Source organism: Macrobrachium nipponense, chromosome 3, assembly GCF_015104395.2.
Source record: "Macrobrachium nipponense isolate FS-2020 chromosome 3, ASM1510439v2, whole genome shotgun sequence".
NCBI classification, from domain to species: domain Eukaryota; kingdom Metazoa; phylum Arthropoda; class Malacostraca; order Decapoda; family Palaemonidae; genus Macrobrachium; species Macrobrachium nipponense.
This window is the reverse complement of record NC_087202.1, coordinates 48,310,119-48,338,023: the sequence shown is the minus strand read 5'-3', so window position 1 is coordinate 48,338,023 and position 27,905 is coordinate 48,310,119. Positions and strand designations below refer to the sequence as shown.

At 42.7% G+C, this 27,905-nt stretch overlaps 1 protein-coding gene across 1 annotated transcript in view; it reads right to left on the bottom strand.

Annotated features, from left to right (window-relative positions):
- Window positions 1-27,175, bottom strand: part of LOC135222382 (integrator complex subunit 9-like) — a 48,559-nt gene extending 21,384 nt beyond the window's left edge. The window contains exons 1-6 of the mRNA XM_064260470.1: window positions 27,167-27,175; window positions 26,692-26,781; window positions 26,268-26,424; window positions 24,449-24,628; window positions 557-654; window positions 254-361 (exon numbers count right to left, since the gene is read on the bottom strand). Of these exons, the coding sequence (XP_064116540.1) occupies window positions 254-361; window positions 557-654; window positions 24,449-24,628; window positions 26,268-26,424; window positions 26,692-26,781; window positions 27,167-27,175 (642 nt within the window). The remainder of the gene's footprint in view (window positions 1-253; window positions 362-556; window positions 655-24,448; window positions 24,629-26,267; window positions 26,425-26,691; window positions 26,782-27,166) is intronic.
- Between the last annotated feature and the right edge of the window lie 730 nt (window positions 27,176-27,905).

Genomic DNA, 27,905 nt, shown 5'->3' with positions numbered 1-27,905 from the left:
CCCTTTGGCAAGTTCAATGAGAGTTTACATAGGTAAAACAGTCATGTTAGACTAAGTTTTAGTAATGATTACAAATTAATAAGGAAAAGAGCAAGTGTTAGCCAAAGGGACACCACAAAAATCAAAGAGAACAACCAACAAATAATCTCCAGTAATGCCTCCAATGCAACTTGCAAACTACACTTTATACAGTGTTTCCTTATGGGCAGCACTCTGCAAAAGATTTAAATAAACATTAATAGTATCTACTCACCAAAATCAGTGCAAGATCAGTGCGATGTGGAGCCATAGCTGGGGGTCTCAGGTACACCTCAGGCACAACCAATTTCCCAGGTTTCAATTCATTAATCAACTTCCTTGCCTAAAAATCATATTGAAAAACATGAATACAATGAATTCAAGAAAATAACAGCATATATCCCTAATGTAGCATGAAAACTTACAATAAGAAATGCTGAGCCAGCATTACTAAATACTACAAAATAAAACACAAAAACCAATAAATACATACAAATTTTAATCCTTATAGAGACAATTCTCTATTACCCAGCATTACCTGTGTAAAGTCCAAGCTTGTATCAATTGGACAGTATACAGGTCGCATAGCCAGTGGTTGAAATGGAGCAAGAGCTTCACCAAAATCAAATTCTGGTTCTGAAATGTCAAAATTTGGAGATGAAAAAATTAGAATATTTCTATCGTATAATGAAGTTTCAAAAAATGTTATTGTTATAATACAATTAAGTTTGTTCATACTTACGTGGCAGATATATATATAGCTGTATTCTCTGAAGTCCGACAGAATTTCAAAATTCGCGGCACACGCAGTGGGCGGCCAGGTGGTAGTACCCATTCCCGCCGCTGGGAGGCGGATATCAGGAACCATTCCCATTTTCTATTCATATTTTATCAGTGCCACTGTCTCCTGAGGGGAGGTGGGTGGGCACTTTAATTATATATATCTGCCAGGTAAGTATGAACAAACTTAATTGTATTATAACAATAACATTTTGTTCATGAAACTTACCTGACAGATATATATATAGCTGAATCCCACCTTCGGATGGTGGGAAGAGACAGAATAGGATTTTTAGGAAACTAAATTAAGTAGATGATATACATCTTGGTTCCTCACCTGTTAGCATAGCCGACTTCGTGATTACTGTCACCAAAGTCTGCTTCTACTTTACTAGAGTTACCAGCGAGGTAGAGACCTGTAATGCTGGTGCGCTCTAGATGATCTGTCAACGGGGGCGTGACCACAATGTGACTAGACCATATGACCATACTTCTGAGGGCAACGAAGCTAAAACCACCACCTGACCTAACCTATCAAAGTTAGTTCCATAACTTCTAGGCTAAAGAAAAGGAACGCGCCTCAAGCGACCAACCCTTCAAAGTTAAAAGCACACCTATCCCTTTTCTATAGGATAGGATATGTGTTGCTTCCTGCCCCCAATAATATATCTACGGATATGTATGGTCCTAGCGACTTACAGATCTCAAATGTCGTCTTCACATCCCGTCGGGAGTGTGAAGCGAACACAGAGTTGCTTCGCTAAAGCGTGGCACTCAGGATGTTACTGAGTGTCATGCTCTGTTGAAATGCTTCCGAGGCTGCGCCCTCACCTCTTGAGCATTCATATTAAGAAAAAAATCTCAAATCTTTATGCAAACATAATGAATGAGACTTCTTAAAAGAACTCCTTGATTATAATGCCAGGGTGTTCTTGGACATGAACCAGTCTGGTCTTTTTCTTTTACGGAACACCGCAGATTGTCCGTTGACCTCGACTTTCTATAGTTTTATCAAGATAAAACTTGAGAGACCCGACAGGGCACAGGACTCTCTAATGCCCTTGCCCAATAATTTGTGCCATACCCTTGGTCTCCAAGCCTTCGGGTCAAGGGTTAGACAGGTTTTCTTTCTTACCAAGAACGGAAGGCTTAGAGGACAGACCGCATTATGTCCTTTAAAGCCAAAAACCTCTGATGATGGCTAAAACCTCACTAAACCCTCTTTGCCGTGGCTAGAGCAGTTAGAATGTTAGCCTTTCTGGTCACGTGTATTAAGTTCGCAGAAAGGATAGGTTCGAAATACTTTTGGCATCAGAAACCCAGACTACGTCTAAGTTCCATGCCGGAACCTTCGATCCAGAGAATTTCAAGATCTCCACAGACCTCAAAGATCGTGAAGCTTTGTTGTTTGACAGAACCGAATCTCTGAGCCTAGAGGCCGTCAACAACATATTTGCATATTCTAAAATAGTTAGGACCTCTAGCTTATCTCATACTTCAGACGGAAAGATAGAACCAAAAAGAAATTCACAGAGGTCGAGGTGGAGGAACAGTCATTTTCCCTTCACTATCTCCAGAAACGGCCCCCTCCGATTGAACACTGAAAATAGGCAGCACTGCTTTGCCTTGGCCAAGAGACTGCCATTAATCTTGAAGATCTTATCGCTTCTCGATAGTCTGAACGCCTTCAGACTCAGAGAGGAGAGATATTAGATACTTCACTAAGTGACGATGTTAGATTACACCGATTCTCTCAGGAAGGGTCTTTGGACAATTCTCTCTGAATTACATGACCTCTGTGAATCCAACCTCTTAAAGGCCAACATGGTGGCGACTAATGCTAATCCTCTAGGATCATGAATAAGGGAACAACTTAAGAGGAAGCTCCTTCGTCTTCAATATTATCGAAAACTTAACGAAAGGACGCCCTCAGTCTCTCCTCAACTTTCGACATACTTCTAAGTGAGGATTACTCAGACGTCAGTAGTTGCTGCCTTCGATCGAGAAGACCCGCACGGACGTGCACTAGTTTAACGAACCTCTTGAGGATCGTTACGTTCCGTGCCCAAGCCCATAACCAACTCTCTCTTCTTGAGCTATGAGAGAGCTGAGAAATTATCCGAGATGATTTGGACCACTCGATCAAAACTCACTCTTCGAGGAACTGGAGAGCCGACCAAATTGGCTTCCAATTCTTTCAGACAATGTGCCAGGACATCTGTTCCTCTGTTCGGATGTCTGGCACCCTCTCGCTATCACCCGAGGTGATCCTCAAGCCGTTGAGAGAAAATTAGAATTATTACTAGATCTTTGATGTTATTCCAATTTCTCCGTGAGGAAAAACTGTAGAGGTCTGAATTGCTGTTTATTCAGGGAAAACAAGCTTCTCCAGCGAGGAAATGGTCCCCAGCAAACTCATCCATTCCCTCACTCAGCCTGCTTCCTTCCCTAAATAAGGCTGCGCTTTGCATAAGCAGGAGAGCATTATTATAGTGCTATGCCGCGGTAGACTCGTACAGAATTCTGTTACCGTGCGGTAAAACCGCACCGAACAGGTATAAGAGATATCTTGTTGAAATTTTCTAAGTAAACGGAAGGCATGTTCATTCATGATTACTAGAAATTTCCTCAACCCGAGGCTAAAATCCATGATTGTAGGGCAGAGAGACGGCTAGTCAGCCATTCCCGCAGGGGAGAGACGTAACCAACGGCGAATGTCACAGAGCTAGCCGGTACTGCGTAGATCACAGTAACAGCAGCCTTGTTCATTCATCGTCTCGCACTATCTGCCTGAGTTGCCAGCTACTCCCTTTACGAAGGAATAGGTATGATATTATCGAGCAAAAGGAAACTCTCAAGCAGGCATATTTAAACGAAACAGAATTCGCTAAATACAGCTGAGTTGGTGTTGTCGTAACAATACCTTAAGAGTTGTTCTTACTCCGAAAACTCTTGGAAGGTTGAAGGGATTGTCAATTAAATACATTAGAACAATAGTTCTTTCGGCTTCTATCCGTAGAGGTAAATACGATATGCGTATATGACTTGACCCATGCGTTAGCAAAATGACGCAAAGATAAACTACGTAAGTATTGTAGTAATTTGAACATCGAATTCTCTACTACATCTTTCCTCGACGAGGAAGAGAGAAAGAAAGGAAAACGACTGTCCATGTTCTAATGAATGAGACTTTTTAAAAGAACTCCTTGACTCTTTGCCAAGACTCTTTGCCAAGAGAAGGGAGTAATATTCGAATAGAGATCATCAAGTGAGAACCGAGGATCGAAAAGGACCGTTCAATGTTCTTATGATATTGGACATAAGACTTCCTGGATCTAGTCTACAAGTCTCTTTCTTACTCCCCGGATGAGCCTCTGAAAATGAATGAGAGCTCTTCCGAAATTTGTTAAAGAGAGTTTATCCGCTTAAACGATAAAAACGTTAAAATCTATGTCAATGAGAACTACCCCATTTATGAGGGGTCCCCCACTTAAATGACAAAACGTTTAGTATCTTGACAATGGGGAAAACGTCCTTACTTGACAAAACAATTAGCACTTTGCTAATAGGGGAAAACCCTTTAACATGACCGAAAGTCACCCAGGAATCCGAGTATATAATCTTCCCGATTCTCAGAGAAATCGATGAAGAGGCAAGAGGGATCGAAGAAAAAATTCGGGTATGTCTCTCCGCTAACTCCGAATCCTTTTTTAAAAATTTCTGTAAAGGAATGTCCTGTGGAGAGTCCTGAAAAACCTCCTCTTGACGAGCGTTTAGAAAGCGTCAAGCGTCCTAAGAAACGTCCTGAACAGCAATAAGACGCCGTCTACAAGTCTTTTCTCTCGCAAAGCGTCCTGCCGAGCTTCCACCGAAGCGTCCTGGCGAATGTCCACAAAAGCGTCCTCATAAGCGTCCTGCCGAGCGTCCTCATAAGCGTCCTGCTGAGCGTCCTCAAAAGCGTCCTGCTTAGCGTCCTGCTGAGCGTCCTCAAAAGCGTCCTGCTTAGCGTCCTGCTGAGCGTCCTCAAAAAACGTCCTGCTTAGCTGCGAGCGTGTCTGAGCAGAGAACACCAAGTCTTCTGAACGACATTTCAGAGAGGATCTCGTTGAGCGCCCTGATGCATGCAAGGCCCGCCAAGAGGCGTCCTGGCGAGCGACCTTGCCAACATCTCAATGTTATGACGAACCGCGTTTTGCGTAGGACGTTGAATATTTTCAAGGGACGTCCTCATGCGAGTCTCCATGGAGAGCCGCACGCTGCTCCTGAAGTGTGTGAACACTAAAGGAAGACGTACGGCTTTCGTCTTCAAGACGGGCCTTAAAGACCTTCATACCTTCTTACAAAGACAGTGGCCGCCTGTGCGACAACTTGCGTCTTAGTAATGCAAAAGAACATCTCCAGAAACGCACTCAGCAAAGGAACGCCGAGCGTCCGAAAGACACCCTCGCAAGGTGCTTGCCGAGTGTCCTGGAGAATGTCTCTACTTATAGGACGTCGAGCACCTCCAAAAGCTTCCTCACGTCTAAATTGCCCTTCTTATGCCGAACCAGAGACATAAGTTGTTTGACTGTGCAAAGCAGCTTGCCGGACGTCAAACTTATCAGCTTGCTTTTTCGAAGTAAAGCGAACGTTACATAACGTATACGGAGCGCCATGAGGAGAGGAGACGAATACTGAGTTGCTCCTCCAAAAGGTGGAATCAAGAATGTCCTTGATTACCATATTCTTTTGGAATGCTAGCGAGGTTGAAACAGCTCTAACTTCATGAGCGTTCACTCGCAGGAGGCTCAAATCACTCTTCTGGCAAGATGAATGAGCCTCCTTAATAATGTCCCTTAGGAAAAGAGCCAGTGCATTCTTCGAAAAGGGTAAATGTGGTCTCTTCCTGAGCACCATAAAAGGGATTTTGACGTAAGGAAAAATCTATTTCTGGGCGATTGGCTCGTGTCGCCAGCGAAATATCCTTTAATCTATTATTTCTAGGGTAAATGTACTAACACATACCAGAGAATAAATAAATAAAGAAAAAGGTCAGTATAACTGACTCGCTCACCCTCCAAGAGGGTGTCGGTATGAACACTATGGCGAGTGAGACCACTACCACGAGCCAAATGCCAATAGAATTCTCCCACTACAAAATCCCTCCAAGAGGGGAGCCGACCCACAGAGTGGGCAGCAAGTACTACTACTACTCCATCCCATGCTGCCGACTGCTGCGCCTCTGGTGGCCATCCTGAAGTTAGCAGACAATCTTGGGCGAAGGGATGGGTAGGGCGGGATTTCGCTGGCGACACGAGCCAATCGCCCAGAAATAGATTTTTCCTTACGTCAAAATCCCTTTTCTGGGCTCAGCTCGTGTCGCTGCGCGAAATCGTACCAGAGAAATAGCACAAGATTGTAAACAAAATTAATAAAATAAAATAAAATAGGTCTCAAAATAAAAAGATAAAATAAAATGAAAGAATATAATTGCTAAAAGGATACATATACACAGTGATACAAAAATAGAAATATGCTTAAATTACACTTAATTCTAATAATATTTCTTAACTTAAGGTAATTTACATATATACAGAGGTAAAATGGCTTATATGTATCAAAAAGGTATCTGTGTAAAGCTATGTATCAAAATTCCAGAGCAATTAATATAATAAGATGAACAAACAACTCAACAATAATAATATATAAAGGAATGTATATGACTTAATATACAAAACCCGTAACCATTACAATTAAGATGTATCCCCTAGCATAAAAATAAGGGGATAACATCCATGAGATCAATATCCGTAATCACCTGTGAGTGTCCCTAGCAAAAAAATAAGGGACACCCACCACATCATCATAAAAGCAGCTAAGACACAAGGTGACTGTAAATGAACAAGGCAGGAATAGACGAACTGTTGGGTGAGGCAGGTAGAAAGGAGGACTGGATCTTCTACTAAAGATTAGTTAGAGTCAGGGGAAACTATGTTACCCGCTGCTACTGCTGAAAATTTCAGAGCTTCCAAGGACTTAAGGTAATGACGTTTGAACACTGTCGGCGATTTCCATCCAGTATACTTTTTCAACTCATCGAAGTTCATATGTTGGAAATAGTTAATTGAGGTGGCTACTGCCCTGACATCATGTGCTTTCGGGAAAGAGTCAGGATTGGCTTGTTTAATGAAGTACAGGATTTGTTGCCTGATGCCTTTAATAGATAAAGTTCCACCTTTTTCCCTCTTAAAGAGGGGACCCGATGAGGATGAGGAGGTCCTGGACAGAAAGGCTCGTAAGGCTGAAACTGGGCAAAGAGATACATCTTGTGGAAGGGGTAGTACCTTCCAAGGTTCCCACCTCATCAAAGGATCTTCATTCTTTGCTATAAAGCTACGTTCCGGAGAAAGTAGTACTTCCCCCGTGGGGAGGAATTGAATATGATCGGATCTCTGGATAAAGCCGACAGTTCTGAAATTCTTGCTCCTGAAGCCAAGCTTAATAAAAATAGAGTTTTTCTTAAGAGCATTATAAACGAGCATGTGTCATTATCGGTTTCTGAAGCCAGTTTTAGAACATCGTTTAAGAACCATGATACTGACGTAGGCCTTACAGAAGGTCTAAGTCTAGCACATGCCTTGGGAATAGACGAGAAGTAGGAATCCGTCAAGTCTATGTTGAATCCAAATTGAAATATCTTTTTCAAGGCTGACTTGTTTGTCGTAATCGTGCTAGCTGCTAAACCTTTTTCAAATAGGGATCTGAAAAAGGATATAGCTGAATTAATTGTCATGATTCTAATATCTGATTCTCTCAGGAAGATTGCTAACTTTTTGACAGCAGCATCATACTGTCTCAAAGTTGAATCCCTTTTATCGGATTCCAAGAAGAGAATATTCTGAGGGTCAATATTCGCATCCCTTTTCGCTGCAAACTTCATGAAATCCATAAAGTTAGGGTTTTGAGAATCCCTGAGGAAGCGAACACAGTCTTCGTTGTACTGACTGGGAGAGCCTGGGATTGGGGATCCGAAGAGGACGAAGACCCAGTTCCAGAATTAGGGGATACCAATTGCTCTTCGGCCAGTCTGGGGCTACTAGAGCCACTTGACCCTTGAATGTCCTGAGTTTGTTTAACACTTTCATGAGAAGATTCACTGGAGGAAAGACATAAATCTTCTCCCAGTTGTTCCAGTCTAGAGCCAGGGCGTCCGTGGCATAGGCCAGAGGGTCCAGGTTGGGGCCACATAACACGGGAGTTTGTGGTTCGCTTGAGATGCGAGAGATCCACCTGTAGACCTGGAACTCTCTGAAGGATCCATTGGAACGAACTGTTGTCCAGTGACCATTCCGACTCTAGGGGCACTGATCGGGATAGAGCATCTGCTATGACGTTTCTCACTCCAGCTATATGAGTGGAGGAGAGATGCCAACTGAACTTGTCTGCCAGGGAGAAGATGGCTACCATGACATGATTTAGATGACGTGACTTGGAGCCTCCTCTGTTTATACAATGTACTACCACTGCGCTGTCCAGGACTAGCTTTATGTGGGAGTACCTTGGCGGACGTAACCTTTTTAGAGTCAAGAACACTGCCATTGCTTCCAGTACGTTTATATGGAACTGACGGAACTGAGGTGACCACGTTCTTGAAAACCTTTGTTTTTGAACTGGGAATACCCTCCCCAACCGCTTAAAGACGCGTCTGTGTGGATGGTGATCCCTGGTGGAGGGAACTGAAGGGGTACTGACACCGACAAGTTCTTGACTTTCGCCCACGGCCGGAGTCGATTCTTTAGAATCAGAGGGACTGAGGATAATTTGTCCCTGGACCTGACATTTGCTCGTGAGCGCCAGATTCTGGTTAGGTCTTTCAGTTTGGCTTTCATTAGGAAGTTCGTCACTGATGCAAACTGGAGCGAACCCAGGATCCTTTCCTGAGTCCTTCTTGACGCCAGTTTGTGACTTAGAAATTGCTTGACTGACTTCGCTATTTCCTTCGTTTTGGTTGATGGAATCGACAGAGTATGGGAGGATAGATTCCATTGAATGCCCAGCCACTGAAAGTTTGACTCTGGAGTGAGTCTTGACTTGGTCCTGTTTATCTTGAAGCCTAGATATTCCAGGAACTGAATCACTTTCAGTGTTGCTCTGTTGCATTCCTCGACTGTTGAAGCCCAGATCAACCAATCGTCGAGATACGCTACTACCATAATCCCTTGTGACCTGAGTTGTTGCACTACCACTTCCGCCAGCTTCGTGAACACCCTGGGTGCTACGTTGAGCCCGAAAGGAACTACCTTGAAGGAGAATGTCTGGTCCCCTATCTTGAAGCCCAGATACGGACGGAAGTGTCTTGCAATAGGGATATGATAGTAAGCGTCTGTAAGATCGATAGAGGTGGTGACGGCCCCACGGGGAAGTAAGGTCCGCACCTGCGAGATCGTGAGCATCTTGAACTTGTCGCAGCGAATGGCTAAGTTTAAGCGGGACAAGTCTAAGATTACCCTTCTTTTTTGTGAGCCTTTCTTTGGCACGCTGAACAAGCGACCTTGAAATTTTAATCTTTTGACTCTCGCTATAGCTCCTTTCTGAAGGAGATCCTCCGCGTACTCTGTCAATTCCTTGGAAGGAAGTTGACGGAAAGGTCTGGATGGAGGTGGGTTCGCTAACCAGCTCCAACCCAGGCCTTTTGAGATAATGCTCTGAGCCCACTTGCTGAAGTTCCACCGGTGGCGAAAGTGAAACAGCCTCCCTCCTACCTGAATTTCCTCATTGGTTCTGGTACCCTCCTCGGCCTCCTCTGAAGTGTTTTCCCCTATTAAAGGGACCTCCCGATCCTCTCCCACGAAAGGAACGCTTACCTCTGCCTCCCTTACCCGAGCGGTCATATTTCTGTGAGGCTTGACCCTCGAAGACCTGGTTGTAGGCCGGAGAGAGGGCATAAGAGGTGGAGGGCTGAGGCTGAGGAGAGATCACATAAATCGGCTGTGACTGAGCCTTTGAGGTGGAAGGTTGGGCTGTTTGCACTAAAGGAACCGCTGGAACTTGCTGAGAGAAGCGTGGCTGCTTCTTCTGGTAGGGCTGGAAACGTCTAGGTTTCCTTTGAGCCTTACCCTTACCGGCTTGGTCTTGTCGTCTCTTGGCCGTAAGACCCCAACGGTCTTTAAGGCTCTGGTTCAATCTTGTAGCCTCTGACTGGACCTCCTTAACCATTGCTTCTGGGAAGAGGTCTGCTCCCCAGATGCTTGACATGAGCAACTTATTCGGCTCGTGCCGAATTGTTGCCTCTTGTAGGACATGCTTCCTACAATTTGTCCTAGCAGTGGCGAACTCAAACATGTCAGACTGCACCGTTTGAGTCAGAGATTTGGTAAGAAGCTTGAAGAGCGGTTCCGACCCGTAGGCAATGGTAGCCACCTCGGTCATAGCCATGGAATTAATAGACCTGGCTAATCGCGATTTGGCATCAAATTCCGCTTGAATAAGGCTATCTGGAAGCCTAGGTAGCTTCTCACCAAACTGCTCCATAGCACAGTCTGGTTTGAGTTTGCCAGCTGAGAAGGTGTTAGGCAAATCTTCCCATAATTCACCGGCTGAAGGAAGCAACGGAGATGTAGGATCTGCTTCTTTCAGTTGAGGCATGGAGTCCCCCTTCTGGGCTGCTGGAATAGTAGTCGTCGCGATCTTTGTCAGGAAAGGGAGCGGAGTACTCTCTTCCATCGTAAAGATCGTAAACGGACTTTTAAAGGGTTGGATTTTCGTATTGGAACAATCCATGTCCTCTAGGCACCTGAGCCATTCTCTTTGAGCCTGGTCACGTGAATAGAGGACTGTCTCCTTTGGAACTTTATCATCCCGAGTCATGGCTGCGGCTGTCTGGCGTAGCCTATAAACGGGGGCTGAAGGTCCTCCGGGTAGAACTCGAAGTCCTCAATCCTCCGAGTTCCACATTCCGGGATAGAGATTAGTCCGTCTTGGAAGGGGGCGTATGACGCTACTCTCCACGGGTTGTTCATTGAGAACGGAGGTAGAGAGTCATACGGGGGAAGTTGGGCTCCACCTGTGCTGAAAGGTGGAGGAGAAGTCAGAGGAGCTTGGCTCAGTCCGGCTATGATGTTGTCCTGAGAAGTAATTCTATCAGACAATGAGAGATCATTTGTTCCATGCTATTTTTCAGAGACCCAACCAGATCTCCCACCTGTTGTAGCAGACCAGCGTTGGAGTCCAAAGCCGGAGCTGCAGCGGAGGTGGAAGGGTGGCTCTGAACTGGAACCAAGGGTAGTGAGACTGACGACTCCGCTGGAGTACGAGATCTCTCCCTGGAGGATCTACTCCTCGAGGACTTAGAGCCGGACCCAGAAGCTTTAGTTCTCTCTGCTCCGAGGTTCCTAGTCGGAGACTTACGAGAGGAGGATGAAGCCGAAGCCGTCTTCTTAGACGACGACGACGTCTTCGTCAAGGTTTTCACCGCTTGACCTTTGACCTTAGGTCTAACTGAAGCGTCAGGAGAAGTATAAAGTTCATTACCCGTAAAGCCTTGGAAGGATGGAGAGGTTGCAGGAGTAGAAGAACCAGTTGCACCCAAGGGTGTCCCTTGGGTGTCCAACGAACTTACCTCGACCAACAGGTCGTCTACACCTACCATAGGTTCCACATTAATGTCAAGAGTCGCGACTTCCGAGGAGATGTCCTGGCCTTGGTCCGACAACGAGGCAGCCAGCTGTTGCTGGATGAAGGCGATAGTCGGGGCCGCCTCTGCTGGGTCGACGTAGCCTGTCGCCTTGCCTCCGGGGAAGATTAGTACCGCCAACCTCTTCTCAAGGATGTAGGGCATACCCTTGGCGGCGTTCTTCCCGAAACCGCCGACCCAGGCCCGCAGGGTTGCCAATGCGGTATCCCTCACAGCCGGAGCCTGGAAGAGAGGGTATTGATTAGATTTAAGAATAACTTAAAACTAAAATTAACTTAAAGCTTAACTTAAAATTATAGGGGCTATAAGATCCCTTGAATTTTACCTTAAGTTAGTAATTGATGTAAAACTTAAGCACTAAAACAAAAGAGAACCAGTACCGGAGTTGGAATACTTACCCCGTCTAAGAGCTGGCTCACCAGATCGTAACAGATGGTACACGTCTCGTGGTACCAGACCTGGATGTCCCCGTGCGGAGTCGCGCATGGAGCATGGGACCGGCAAACTTCGTGTCCACAAGGGTCTTGAAGTGTGGCGGCGCATCCCGGATGCTCACAGTTGGTGGTCTGTAAGTGGAAAGACACATGAGTATCTTAAAGACTATCACTTACAGGCTAAAGGACAGAAGAACTCCGTTGCATGCCGGAGCTCGGAAAAAATTTGGGCATAACCCCTCCCTTAATCGCCTGAATAGGCTATAACCCCGGAAAGATCCGGTGAGACAGGTAAGGGAGGGGGGATGGTTTAAGGTACTTAAGATAAACTTAATAGTTTAACCTAATAAAACTTAAACCTAAAACTCGAACGTACCGGACTAAGTCCAGTGCGTGGCGGAGTGTAACTCAGCGAGACGGAGAGGTTAGGAGGGACCAACTGCATAATTTCCGGTCCACTCTGCTGGGGTGGACTAGCACCTTTCCGCTGGATGCCAGGACTCCGGTGGTAAAGGAGCCCTAGTAAGGTGGGAAAGAGCGAGAGGACATACAGGCTCAGGCTAGCAACGGAGCGACGGGGTAGCAACGGAGGGGGGAAAGGCCAGTCCCCCCCCCACGTTACCATCCGGCCGGACCGAGAAGCCGGAGAGGTCGAGTCCAGTCTGGGTCTGTCCCGTCCCTCTACTCCCTCCGCCTGGGGGGAGAGAGGGAGGCAGGCTCGGGTATGCGGAGCGAGCATGGGTAGACCGACCCACCCCCCCCGACTCTATAGAAGAGCGGGAGGGGGGGAAGGTGACTGGACAGGCGTCTTGGCTGCTCGTGATCACGTAGTGACCACGGGGCGGTAAGAACAAAACAAAGACAACTAAGCTAGAACAAACCAACTGATCAGAGAGATGCTATCGGGAAGCAACCGAACTGATGAGCGGTAGCATATAGGCCCACTGGACCAAAACCAACTGATCAGAGAGATGCTATAGGGAAGCAACCGAACTGATGAGCGGTAGCATATAGGCCCAATGGGCCATGATGGCAGCCATGACCTAGGCTAAGCAAGCCAGACGCCTAACTAACCTAAACAAATATCATATAAATAATTCAAATAAATAATAATAATGAAAGAGAGAAAACAATATAGTAGGAGAAAAAATCCAGGAGTGTACGACTAACCCGAAGGCAAGTCTACCACTCAAAGCTAGCCGGGGCCGATACTAAGAGCCGTGGCTAGGGTCTGGAAAGAAGGAGCCTACATAAGGTAAAAGACATGCATGCATGACAAAACCGTGTAGACCGTACCCTAAATAAAGCGGATAATTAAAATAGAGCATACATAAATAAGGGGATGTTCTGGGTATGGGTGACCAAGAACGAACCCACCACGAGGCAGAACCATGCTGCCATGCTTCCGACCTAGAGTTCGTATTTATACCTAAAAAACGGCAAATACGGGCTCAGGGCCGGAAAAAACCAACTAACCATAAATACTGAGTACTTAACTTAGCTGCTGCGATGGCTGCACGCTCCATGGTAAATAAATCCAACGAAAGGGCACAAAAAACACAGAGAGAAAAAATGGCACGTGTGAATCGTGTGCGCTAACTGAAAAGGATGGCCACCAGAGGCGCAGCAGTCGGCAGCATGGGATGGAGTAGTAGTAGTACTTGCTGCCCACTCTGTGGGTCGGCTCCCCTCTTGGAGGGATTTTGTAGTGGGAGAATTCTATTGGCATTTGGCTCGTGGTAGTGGTCTCACTCGCCATAGTGTTCATACCGACACCCTCTTGGAGGGTGAGCGAGTCAGTTATACTGACCTTTTTCTTTATTTATTTATTCTCTGGTATGTGTTAGTACATTTACCCTAGAAATAATAGATTAAAGGATATTTCGCGCAGCGACACGAGCTGAGCCCAGAAATTACCCGAAGGACCTCTTACTTCCTTCGTTTATGTAAATAAAATTTGAGAGCCCTGGGAAGCGTCAACAGGTCCTGCCGAAGGGACGCCAGATCGGTGGGGAGCCCCCGTAACCCTCTTGCGGCTTTCGACATGCCTTCTCCCTGAGTCCTGGGAGTCCGACAGAGGTCCAGGCCTAGAGGCATTATGGGGCCGATCTGACGCCCCCTCCACAACACAAGGGGCACACACTTCACAACACTGATTGGAGAGCGAGCACTTTAGTCTAAGATTACTTGATGTAATCCTCTAGCAGACACTTCTTCTAGGCCCGTAAGCCATACCACAGGGTTAGGCAAAATAAATTCTACAGGAGGTTAGAAGGTTCATTATTTCTAACTTCTGTTTACTGTGGAGGAAAACTCCTGATTCTAACACGCTCTAAAATGCGTACATGAATCCTACTTCTTCCGTAATCAGTCACACATTACACTAATTACATTGAACTTTATGCAAAGAAAACATGTAAACGTCATATATACTAAGCGAGTGTCTACCGAAAGTTCCGGTAGCCTCACCTTACCCCATGCAGACAACAAAGTCTGAAACTAGGCTAACTAGCTTCAGACATCATATGCAATGAAAAATTTAACTTATGATAGCGTATGCCTAGCCACAAATCCAAGTCAATAATCGAAAGAATAATTAGGATACTTAAGCGGCTAATGAAGTTTCAAAATCCTAGGCGGAGGTCTGTAAACAGTTGTTTACCGACCGGCGACAGAAAAAAATATGAATAGAAAATGGAATGGTTCCTGATATCCGCCTCCCAGCGGCGGGAATGGGTACTACCACGCCGCCCACTGCGTGTGCCGCGAATTTTGAAATTCTGTCGGACTTCAGAGAATACAGCTATATATATATCTGTCAGGTAAGTTTCATGAACAAATTATATAATATGTATTACAAAAACATTAGATTCTGGGAGGAAAACTGATACACAAAGAGTACTATCTGATAGCTCTAATGAAAATGGGCACAATATAATGTATATGAAGTAAACAATAAAAGATATTAGAAAGAAAGTCAGAAGAAAAGAGAAATACAAATGTATACAATCAAGCTTATGGACATATAAGATAAAGAGTGAAACTGACAAAATACTATGAACATCTGAAGACCTGGGCTTGGGACCTGGTAGTGGCTTAAGACCTTTAATGAGCTCACATTCACTGCCCATGATCTTCATAGTAGACTATAATCTTCATACAACCAGGGGAGAAAGTGAAAGTCAAGGAAAGAAAGTGAAAGCGAAAGTAAAAGTAACAACAATAATGGACAAAAATTGAGTACATTTCTACTGCTCTCATTGTCATACCACTCATATTAAAATAGCTTATATTTGAAAAGAAAAAAAAGTTTGTGTTTAGTATGTACTGCCAGTATGTATCTTACAAAAGAAAATTTATCTTCACGCTTGATTTTGTCTGAAAATGCTTTCCCAGCCCTTTTTATTAACCCTTAACCCCCACAGATATATGTGATCATATTAATATGATCACATACAGCTTCAGGGCTGTGGACGGGTATCGTACATATATAATTAAGTTGGCAACATGCAGTTTGAACGAATTTTGTGGGAAAAAGGTTCCTAGTTCCATATATTACTATTGGCACCCTATAGGAGTGTGAGTGAGCTGAGAAGCCCTCAGTCTTGCTCGAGGTGGTAAAGGGGAACGTTGTCACAAATTCCCATCCAAGGATGCATAGTAAATATTTTACAATAAATATGGTAGGAATTTGTTCCCAGTTTTATTACTTACCTTTTATGATATTGTTTGGGCTGTAATTTCAATTTAACAAAATAAAGTAAAAAAAAATTATAACTTTGTAAAAGTAGTGTATTTTTTACGACTGTCAGAGGGAAAGTGGCCCACAAGGGGTGGGAAATATTCATTTACAACTTCCCGTGGAAGGTACAGACATTTTTTTATTTTTTTTCTTATACCACGTGAATATGCATATCTTCCTCATTCCATTGATGAGTTTTTTTTTTAGTTTTTTCTTTTAAATTGGCCATCATTAAATTTAGCCTGGTCAAGGGTGTATGCATTAGCGTATATTAGCCCGGACTGTGGGGGTTAATGGAAGTGGAGGAGGTAATAAATCAATACGCAGCATCCCAGGCTGACAAAACTTTGAGGTTGGTCAATTTAAGAAAAAACCTCAATGAAAAGTGAAAAATATGCAAATGCACACTGTGTAAGAAATAAATTTTTTTTAAATTTTCCATACCTTCCACAAGAAGTTGAAAAATGTTATTGTTATGATACAATAAAGTTTGTTCATACTTACCTGGCAGATATATATATAGCTGTATTCTCCGAAGTCCGACAGAATTTCAAAACTCCCGGCACACGCAGTGGGCGGCCAGGTGGTTAGTACCCATTCCCGCCGCCTGGGAGGCGGGGATATCAGGAATCATTCCCATTTTCTATTTCAGATTTTTTCATACCACTGTCCCCTGAGGGGAGGTGGGTGGGTACTTTAATTATATATATCTGCCAGGTAAGTATGAACAAACTTTATTGTATCATAACAATAACATTTTGTTCATGAAACTTACCTGTCAGATATATATATATAGCTGAATCCCACCATTGGAGGTGGGAAGGGACAGAATAGAAGGATTAGGAAACACCTCAAGTGCAGATGATTGACATCTTGATTCCTTACCTGTTAGCAATAGCTGACTTCTTGATTACTGTCACCGAAGTCTGCTTTTGCTTTACTAGAGTTGCCAACAAGGTAGTGACCTGTGTAGTTGGTGCGCTCTAGATGATCTGTCAACGGGAGCGTGACCACAATGTGACTAGACCATATTGACCATACTGTGAGGGCAACGAAGCTAAAACCACCACCTGACCTAACCTATCGAAGTTAGTCCCATAACTTCTAGGCTAACGAAAGGGAAAGCGCCTCAAGCGACCAACCCTTCAAAGTTAAAAGCACACCTATCCCTTTTCTATAGGATAGGATTCGTGCTGCTTCCTGCCTCCAATAATATTTCTACGGATATGTATGGTCTTAGCGACTCGCAGATCTCATATGCCGTCTTCACATACCCGTCGGGAGTGTGAAGCGAACACAGAGTTGCTTCGCTCAAACGTGGCACTCAGGATATTACTGAGTGTCATGCTCTGTTGAAATGCTTCCGAGGCCGCTCACCTCGTAGCATTTACTTTAAAAGGTTTCAAATCTTTGTTCAAACATGACGAATGAGCCTCTTAGAAAGACTCCTTAAAAATAACGCCAGGGCGTTCTTCGACTGGGCAAGTCTGGTCTTTTACGGACCGCAGATTGTCCGAATGACCTTGACTTTCTTTAGTTTTATCAAGATAAAACTTGAGAGCCCCGAACAGGGCACAGGACTCTCTGTGGCTCTTGCCCAATAATTTGTGCCATCCCTTGATCTCCAGGCCTCTGGGCCAAGGGTTAGACGGGTTTTCGTTCTTAGCAAGAACGGAAGGCTTAGAGGACACCGAATTATGTCCTCTAAAGCCAAAACCTCTGATGATGGCTAAAAACCTCACTAACCCTCATTGCCGTAGCTAGAGTGGTTAGAAAATTAGCCTTTCTGGTCACGTGTATTAAGTTTACAGAAAGGAGAGGTTCGAAATGCTTGACATCAAGAACTTCAGACTACGTCTAAGTTCCATCAAGATATTTCCGCAGACCTCAAAGATCGTGAAGGGCTTTGTTGTTTGACAGATCCGAATCTCTGAGCCTAGAGGCCGTCAACACATATTTCCGTATTCTACAATCGTTGGGACTGTTAGCTTATCCCATAATTCAGACGGAAAGGGAAGACGGTAAAGTAATTCACAGAGGTGGAGGTGTAGGAGCAGTCATTCTTCCTGCACTATCTCCAGAATCGGCCCACTCCGATTGGTACACTGCAAAATATGCAGCACTGCTTTGCTTTGGCAATGAGACTTGTAATTAATCTTGAAAATCCTCTCGCTTCTCGACAGTCTGAAGCATCCAGACTCAGAGCGGAGAGGTTTTAGGTACCTCTCGAAGTGAGGTTGTTAGAGTAGACCGATTCTCTCGGGAAGGGTCCTTGGAAAATGCCCTCTGAAGGACGTGACCTCTGTGAATCCAGCCTCTCGAAGGCCAACATGGGGCGATCAGCGTCTTTCTCGCTCCCTCTGACGCCAGCGATTATCTTATCAGATTTCCTAAGCTTTTGAATAGGGGAAAAGAGACTAACCAACTATCCCCATTCCATACTATATGATTGCGTCTATTGCTACCGCTCTCGGATCGAGAATAAGGGAGCAACGTAGAGGAAGCTTCTTCGTCTTCATATTGCGAAGAAATCTACGAAAGGACGTCTCCAACGTCTCCACAACTCTCGACATACTTCCTAAGCGAGGATTACTCAGACGTCAGTAGTTGCTGCCGCCGATCGAGAAGATCCGCACGGACGTGCAATAGTGTAACGAACCTCTTGAGGATCGTTACGTTCCGTGCCGATGTCGATAACCATCTCTCTCTTCTTGGGATATGAGAGAGCTGCGAAATTATCTGAGACGATTTGGACCAATCGACCAAAAACTCACTCTTCGAGGAACTGGAGAGCCAACCAAATTGCTTCCAATTCTCTTAGATTATGTGCCAGGACCTCTGTACCTCTGTCCGGATGCCTGGCACCCTCTCGGTATCACCTGAGGTGATCGTCAACCCATTGAGAGATGTTTAGAATTATTTCTAGATCTTTGATGTTATTTCAGTCCTCCTGCAGGAAAAACTGTAGAGGTCTGAATTGCAGACTATTCAGGGAAACAAGCTTCTCCAGCGAGGAAATGGTCCCCAGCAGACTCATCCATTCCCTCACTAAGCATGCTTCCTTCCTAATAAGGCTGCGCTTTGCATAAGCAGGAGAGCATTATTATAGTGCTATGCCGCGGTAAACTCGTACAGAATTCTGTTACAGTGCGGTAAGCAGCGCTGAACAGGTCTAAGAGATATCTCTGTTGAAAATTTCTTAGCAATAGGAAGTCGTGTTTATTCATGATTACTAGAAATCCCCCCCCTCAACCGAGGCGAAAGTCATGATTGTAGGGTAGAGATATGGTTCGTCAATCAATCCCGCGGGAGAGAGAGACGTAACCGACAGAGCTTAACAGCGAGCTACCTGATACTGAGTTGGTGACACTGTGACAGTCACAGGCAGCAGGCAGCAGCTTATGTTCACCTTCTCGCAGTCTTATGCCGAGTTGCCAGCTATTCTATTCATCTAAGGAATAGATTTTACATTATTTGAACAGAAACTCTCAAGTTGGCATATTTAAGCGAAACAAATTCGCTAAATACAGAAGCTGATTTTGTGTTGTCGTAACATTACGCTTAATTAACCAAATGTTAAATCGGAAACTCCTGGAAAGTTGCCTGGAGTACCGATTAAATATACTGCGTCATCCACAATGACAGCAACCTCTCGTCTCGCACTATTCTGCCTGAGTTACCAGCTACTCTCTTCTACGAAGGAATAGGTTTGTTACTATTATCGATAAGGAAATTCTCAAGCAGGCATATTTAAGCGAAACATAATTCGCTAGATGCCGACGCTGAGTTAGTGTTGTTGTAACAATACCTTTAGCGTTGTCCTTACAGCGGAAACTCCTGGAAGTTTGCAGGAAGGACCGATTAAATACATTTACAATAACCGTCTTTTCGGTTGCCATCTGTAGAGGTAACCATGATATGCATATATGACTTGAACCCTACATTAGTAATATGACGCAAAGATAAAATACGTAAGTATTGTAGTCACTTGAACATAAAATTCTCTACTACATTCTTTCCTCGACGAGGAAGAGAGAGAGAATGGAAATTGACTGTCTTCGTTCTCTTTGCCAAGAGAACGAATTAACATTATTCGAATGGAGATCAAGTGAGAACCGAGGATCGAAAAGGACAGTTCAAGCTTCTTATGATATTGGACATAAGACTTCATGGACGTAGTCTACAAGTCTTTTTCCTGGATGAGCCTCTGACTAATGAATGAGAGCTCTTTCGAAATTTTGTTACTTTTATCCGCTTATGCGATAAAATGTTATTAAGAACTTTGTCAATGAGAACTAACCCAATTGCATGACGGAAAGTAATCCAGGAATTCGAGCATATAGCCTTCCCGATTCCCGCAGAAATCGAGGAAGGGGCAGGATTCCTGATTAGAGACTGGGCTTACGACAGGAAGGACCTTAATGTTCCCCTTCGGCAGCGCAATCCCGAAAGCAGACGAGGCGTTTTATGACACCGAAATCTGCTTACAGTTTTCCTTTTTCCTGGAATTTCATCAAGTGGATGGATTCTATTGAACGCTCCCTTCGTAGAAAGCGAAGTAGAACATCTTGACGAGACCAAAACTCCTTCCTCTACTTCGACGACGCCCTCTTGAAGAGCGTTCTTGCAGGAATCCTGCCGAACGTCTTGATGCGTAGGACGCCCTATCGTTCTGAAGAACGTCCTGGCAAGTAGCTCTACCGAGCGTCATGACGTGTAGGATGCCGAGCGTCTTCAAAAGCGTCCTCGCTAGCGTCCTGGCGAGCGTCCTCGCTAGCGTCCTGGCGAGCGTCCAGATGTGTAAGACATCGAGCGTCTTCCAAAAAGCTTATCAATGTTTATGACGTCGAGCGTCTTCCAGAGCGTCCTGATGAGCGTCTCTTCGTGTAGGACGTCGAGCATCGGCAAAAGCTTCCTCACGTCTCAATGCGTAGGACGTTGAGCATCTTCAAGGAGACGTCCTCGCGAGAGTCTTACCGAGCGTTATTGGTGCCTAGAACACCAAGGGCATCTCAGAGAGGATCTTGTCGAGCGCCCTGATGCATGAAAGGCCATAAGACTTGACCATACCGTAGACTTAAAAGTGAATTCTCTACTACATTCATCTTCTCACTAAGCATGTACTCTAATAAGCCATCGCTTTCGTAAGCATGAGAACATTATATAATATATAGTGTTCTGCTGCGTTAGATTCCTTTAATAATGTTACCTACGGTAATCAGCATTGAAAGGCTGGAATATCTTTCTTATTGAACGTTTCTTAGCAAAAGGCAGACAATATTTATGTTTGCTTAACTATCCCCTCAATCCGAGGCGCTAAGACCGCGATTGTAGGGGAGAGATACGGTTAGTCATTCCATCCCGCAGGACCGACCTCTCATGACTGAGGCAATAGATGGTTACTGCGTTGGTCTAAGCGATAGCAGCCCCCTCCGTTAGCTGTCTGGCCTTCTCTTCCAGAGTTGACAGCTACTCATTCATAAAGGAATCTTATAAAATTATTATCGAACTTCAGGAAGTTTCTTATTAATGTATATTTAAGCGAACAAGACTTCGATAAATCTAGAAGCTAAAGTTATGGTGATGTTTCATAACAATCCCTTTAAGCGTAGTCCTTCCTAGAAAGTCCTGTAAGGATACTGTAATAGAGTTGCACAGCAAAGAAGTAACTACGGTATGTGCTTATGATTTGACCGTATCGTATTATCATACAGCAGATACTCTACTACCTTCTTTCCCTGCCGAGGCAGATAGAGAAAGGAAAAAAAACTTTTATATCTTCGTTCTTTCGTAACTAGAACGATAGAAAAGAGAATATATTCCTTAAGGAAGGAAGTTAATCCAGGAACTCTTTAAATCTTCGTAATTTCCTCATAAATAGCGGAAGGAAGAGACAGGATTCCTGTTCATCTCTAGGGTTTACGGAAGGAAGTAGATATTTCCTATCCGCCATCATACCCAACGTCGATAAGATTCTTATTAAGAAACCAAGGTTTCTCCCGTACGTCTTGGTAAAAACTTCGACATGACTGTTGCTTATCAAATACGGAGGTCGTCCCGAAAGCGTCCTCAAAAGCGTCCTGCCTTCAAGGGGAGCGCCGCTCATGAAGCGTGCTAGTCATAAGCCGATGTACGGTGATCGTCGTCCGAACGAGTATTATGGACGTTCGCAACTCCTGACAAAGACGGCGGCCGCTTGTGCGACATCTTGCGTCTCTGTCACGCTCATCGACACTTCCAGAAACGCACTCAAAAGGACGCCTTAGGGGTACGCCTTCTTCCTTTTCACAGTAAGAATGATAAGGCGATCTGGGCGCTTAACAGCGTTCTTCTTATTTCCTTCTTCTTTCTCCCATGTGTTGGAAAGTCGTCAAATTGTTAAGGCGGGCGATTACAATCGCACGACAATAGAGAGAGGACGTGAAGCGTCCTCCTCAATAAGCTTCTATTTAAAGGGCGCGAGTCCTTCCGAGAGCTCCAACCCCTGTACGGGGAGGACGCCTCAGAGGACGAGAAGCAATCCTTCAGGATTCGTGCACGTGCACGATCTTTGGCAGCCTGAGAAGCATCTTCAGGTCTTGCCGAAGGGACGCCAGATCGGTGGGGGTTCCTCGTAACCCTCCTTCTGGCTTTCGGACATGCCCTCCATCCCTCCTTTGGTCCTTGGGAGTCCGACAGAGGTCTAGACCTAGAGGCATTATAAGGCCGATCTGACGCCCCCGGCCCTCCACAACACTAGGGGCAAAATCAACATCACTACACTCACAACACTGATTGGAGAGCGAGCACTTTTTCAAGCTTACTTGATGTAATCCACCATAATAGAAAGGGCATACTTCTCACAGAACTTCCTCTAGGCCCGTAAGCCATACCACAGGGTTAGGCAAAATAAAGTCTACTGGAGGTTAGTAGGTTCATTATCCTAACTTCTGTTACTGTGGAGGAAGACCTCCTGATTCTATCACGCTCTAATTTGCGTACATACGAATCATACGTCTCTTTCGGAATCAGTCAACATTACACTAATTACATTGATCTTTCAACAAAGAAAACATGTAAAACGTCATGTATACTAAGCGAGTGTCTACCGAAGGTTTCGGTAGCCTCCCCTTACCCGTTGCAGACAACAAAGTCTGAAACTAGGCTAACTAGATTCAGACATCATATGCAATGAAAAAATTTTAATTAATTTTTATGATAGCGTATGCCTAGCCACAAATCCAAGTCAATCATTCAAAAAATAAGTAGGATACTTAAGCGGCTAATGAAGTTTCAAAATCCTAGGCGGAGGTAGTGGAAACAGGTCTACCGCGACAGAGAAAAAATCTGAATAGAAAATGGGAATGATTCCTGATATCCGCCTCCCAGCGGCGGGAATGGGTACTAACCACCTGGCCGCCCACTGCGTGTGCCGGGAGTTTTGAAATTCTGTCGGACTTCGGAGAATACAGCATATATATATCTGACAGGTAAGTTTCATGAACAAATTACAATTTACAACCCCTTGTGGGGCTCTTTTAACGAGACAAGCGTAAATTTTTACGAAGTTATCATGAATTGTTTTTTTTTTTTTTGCAATATATAAATAAATTAGCTTAATTTTGTGAAATTATCATTACAGCTCACAAATATCAAAACAGATAAGAAATAAAATTGCAACAAATTCTAAGCACATTTCTTATAAAATGTTTATGTCAATTTAGCGAGGACAAAGATGCAATAACTTTTTTGGATTTACACCCTGTTTTTTTTTTTCTAATATTTCTTTGCACTTTTCTTTGCAAAATTACATTTAGAACTGACACACTATCATAAAGGATAAGAACTAAAACCAACTGCAACCTATGTATATGGTACACCTATTGTAAAGTGTGTTCCTAATTCATTTACAAACCGAAACTGGATTATGATTTTAAAGCAATTTTAAGTCATAATTTTGCTTTCCTAGAAAGTTTAACTTTCAATCTTTCACTTCTTTTGGTATGACAGTCTTCCAATTTTACTTCAAATAATTTCTTGTTTTATTTTACTTTACTTTGTGGCAATACTTTGCCAAAATTAAACCAAGATATATAAAACAAGAATATATCTTTTGTAACAACAAAAATGTATACTTTCTAAACTTACCTGTAAAAAGAATAGCATTCTGTGGGTTGTTCCCCACATTTCTATGAATGAACAGCATCTCCAAATCTTAAGCTAGGATGACCACAAAAAACTATGCATGGCTGACAAAGAAAAGAATAGGTTTCACATTACAATCATAAAAACAATTCATACCACGTATTGTTCAACTGTACCCTGAACATTACAATTTTTTCTGCACTGGTTTAGCCACATACAAAACTAAATACAGTTCTAACTACTTTTAACACTGAAAATATTCTGATTGTCTATACTAAGGCAAATATAGCATCAACTGGCAATTAAGCTTTACCTTACCTGTCTATATTCACTACTGAACCTTCTGCATGTAAACTTTAAAAGGTTTTAAAATTTCAGGCGTCCTACTTTTGTGAGATGTGCATGAGGAAAAGGGATCATCATGACTGTAAAACTTTCACTTGTTTACTAGACGACAACCTGAAAATAAGTCAATCAATATCAATTTCACTTGGTTCTCTCATTTCTCTTGTGAAAAAGGTAATTCAAATTATGCCATTGCCATACACTTTTTTACATCAAACTTTAACAAAAGGGCTTTTCCATTCTTAACCTGACAATAAAATAAAAAAAATTCAGCTAAATTTCTTATACTACAAATTTAGATGGATAAATGCAAAGTAATCTTGCATTACTTACCACTCGAAAAAATATTTGAATACGCTAAGGAGCTCTCTGCTTTAGGTGACACAAAATACATAGGTATATGAGACAGACATAAATTATCCAAGTGATTAGACAGACATTCAAACAGATCATATACAACTCCACTTGGATAACATGGAACCAAAGCACTGCCTCCATTTCGCAGAGTCTGGGCTGCAAAGATAGAGGAAATTAATCAAACATAATGTAAAGTAATTTTTAAACTATATGCACTTTACTTTGAAATGAAAAACAACCTAATATGGTATGTTTTTTAAGAGATACAGGTACAAATATTAAAATATTAAAAAAACTTCACTTTTGTTCATTTCAATGTTATGTCAAGTTTTAGACTATGTGTTTGGCCATGTCCCAAATGGGATGGGAGGTTCCTCTCTCAACTCCTAGTGAGCAATCCATAGTGAAGCGAGAGAAGAATAAAAGTAACACTTTTATTGAGCCTATATTTGTTCACTGGCTAGTTTGAATAACTCTAAGTCACCCAGGAATTATTTTCAGCAAAAGACTATCTGTAAACACATTAAAAAGGGTAAAAATTCAATATAGTCAATGTAAACAGCAGAGCACTTTTGAAGCAAGGTACGGTAACTAATTTAAAATGCCATGGCACAAAGCAGGTGTGAAGTAAGGTATAACAACTTATTTAAAATGCAAAGATGCAAAACATTTGCAAAGCAAGGTAATACAACTGATTTAAAAGGGCAAAAAGCAAAACAATTGTGAAACACCATATTACAACTTACTTGAAATGACAAGAATCAGATTGACAGTAAAAAAATCAAATATAAATCCACACCTAGTCGCCACTAAACAGCCTATTGAGAACATTTTCTTTCTTTTACTGGTCTCAACGAGCAAGATCTCATGTTTACGTCACCCTAATCATAAAATTTAAAAGAAGGACCATTGCATATGTCATCAATAATGGTGCAGTCTTATGCCCAGAATAGCCCATAAACTTGACAGTATATATTACCAGTTTTAACAAATCAGAAACAGCCTTAGAGAAGAGTACTGAAAACAGCTGGATGTGATATACAGATGTGAGCATCTCACACTTCAGTGTCCCTTTGGCTAACACTTGCTCTTTTCCTTATTAATTTGTAATCATTACTAAAACTTAGTCTAACATGACTGATTTACCTATATAAACTCATTGAACTTGCCCAAAGGGTTTACTCTTCAGTGAGAGGTTGTTATCATGATTATAAATCAGCCTAACAAGGAAGCTGAGCCACATTGCTAGACACTCACAGGGTTCACCTAAACAATTTGTTCACAAAAGGTTAAAATTAGAGAAAGCTAATATACAGCCAGACAGCGATAAAGAAAAGACCAGGGAGTACTATGCATAAACATTAAGCAATGCCTGGGGCCAAAAAGGATGCTGCAAAGAACCTTCTGTACAATCTACAGCGTACCATGCAAGACACTGTAATTGGTAACCTCCATATCCCCACGTTACCAGCAAGAGGCAATAATCAGAGAATAGTAAAGGTAAAGATACTGGAATTAAAAGTAAGACAGACAGCTAGCTGTGCAGCCAAAGGTATAAGGTTATGATGCAAAGAATCTTTAGTACCTTCTAACATGTTCCATGCATGGCACACTAGCCAGTGTATATCTGTAAAGCCTGCTTCACTAAAAACTTCGTCTTTATCCGGTTCCAACCTTTATCCCAAGCTTAAGAACAAATCCTATAAGTATAGAAATCTGACTCTGTGATCCGGTTAAATTACTTTATAATACCCCATGAAGTTGAAAACCCCAATAGAACACCTTCAATACTAACCAACAGCAACACAAAATTCTCCTAACATTGAGTCAGGATTATACATTGGTGTATGGTTGAGTGCTGTCATAATCATGACATCAGCATTTTTTAAAGATGACTGATCAATAGGTCTAGGATGCGTTGTCAAAGTTGAAGAACCACTTAGATATGCCAACTGGAAGAAAAGCTCTGTATTATGTCAAGAACTTTAGAACTCAGCAAAATCTTTACTAAATTCTAGTTATAAAATATATTCCACAGTTATATTACCTTCGTCAAATATTTAAATAGTTAAGTAGCATGTTGGTTCAACATTAACTTAAATCTGTCAGTACTTTTAACAATATTTTCTTGGTAAAAAATTCTAACACTAATTACAGTGGCAACATGCATCCACTAACTATAAAATGTAATACAAAAAAACTGGTTCAGCCCACACTACCTTTTCATGTTCTGAGCATAAAAGCCAGTTACAGCTTCCTAAACAGTAACCGGAACTCACTGCAGTAACCTTAAGAGCTCCACAAATGTCCTGAGAAAATCAAAATGTTGTTGAAACTATCTTTAGACAAAATTTAAGATATTAAAGTGCAAGTAAAACTGCTACCTCCCCTACTGCTGAAAAGTTTTCTTTCTTTAATTACACAGTTCCCATCATAAACACTGAGCAAATACAAAGGTTATATAATAAAACTTTCCTCCTTACACAGATACGCTCTAGGTTAGTGCCAGTAATATAAGTAAATCCAAAATTTGGAAAAAATGTTCCTTAATCAAGTTTCTTCTTGACCATTCTATGTTTATTGTGTAGTCGACAGTGCATCTTACCCTTTCTCTATATCTGGTGGTGTTCTTTGTACTCTTACCTACCTTTTTCCTTCTTTCATTGTCAATGACACCTTCCAACTTTCTCTTACCTTACCCATTCACATGCTCATGATTCTCCCCTTGATAAAGCCTTCTCCTCTTTCTTCTAAGACCTCTATAGAAGTTCAATCTTAAACTTGCATTCTAAAATATGACCTTATAAATGTTCACAGTATCTAAATATTCTTTGTAAATTGAGAAAGTTAAGCTTCATTCACAATATTACCCCAAGATCAGTTCCCCTCCCATTAGTTTATTTCATGCCCCTTCTACCTACACAATAAAGCTTGAGACTAAAAACAACCTCTTTTCTTTTTATTTACAACTACTTATCAAGGGACTGGTTGAGACTGCTACTAAGACAATGGCATTGTTCTCAAATTAGAGAAGACTATTCTTTTACAATTCTTCTTGATACACATTTAAATCAATAGTTTCATATCCCATAAACAGCTAAATTCTTATAAAAACATGTATCTAGGATTACATTCTACTCAAAAAGGATCACTGCTCTCTGCTAGTCCTAAAACAATCAGAAGTAACATACTACTCTTCCACAGCTTCTATAAAGCACAATGAGTAATGAACACTGAATACTGACACTTCACCATCGTTACATCTTTTTTCTCCTTTCTATACATTGTTGTCCATCACAGCCCTCCCAAATCAAGACAGCACTTTTCTCACCTTCATAGCATGAAAAATGTCACAGGTAACAAAAAAAATCATTACATTAATTACAGGAGCAGAATACTATAGTTAATACTGCATGGAAACAGAAAACCAAAG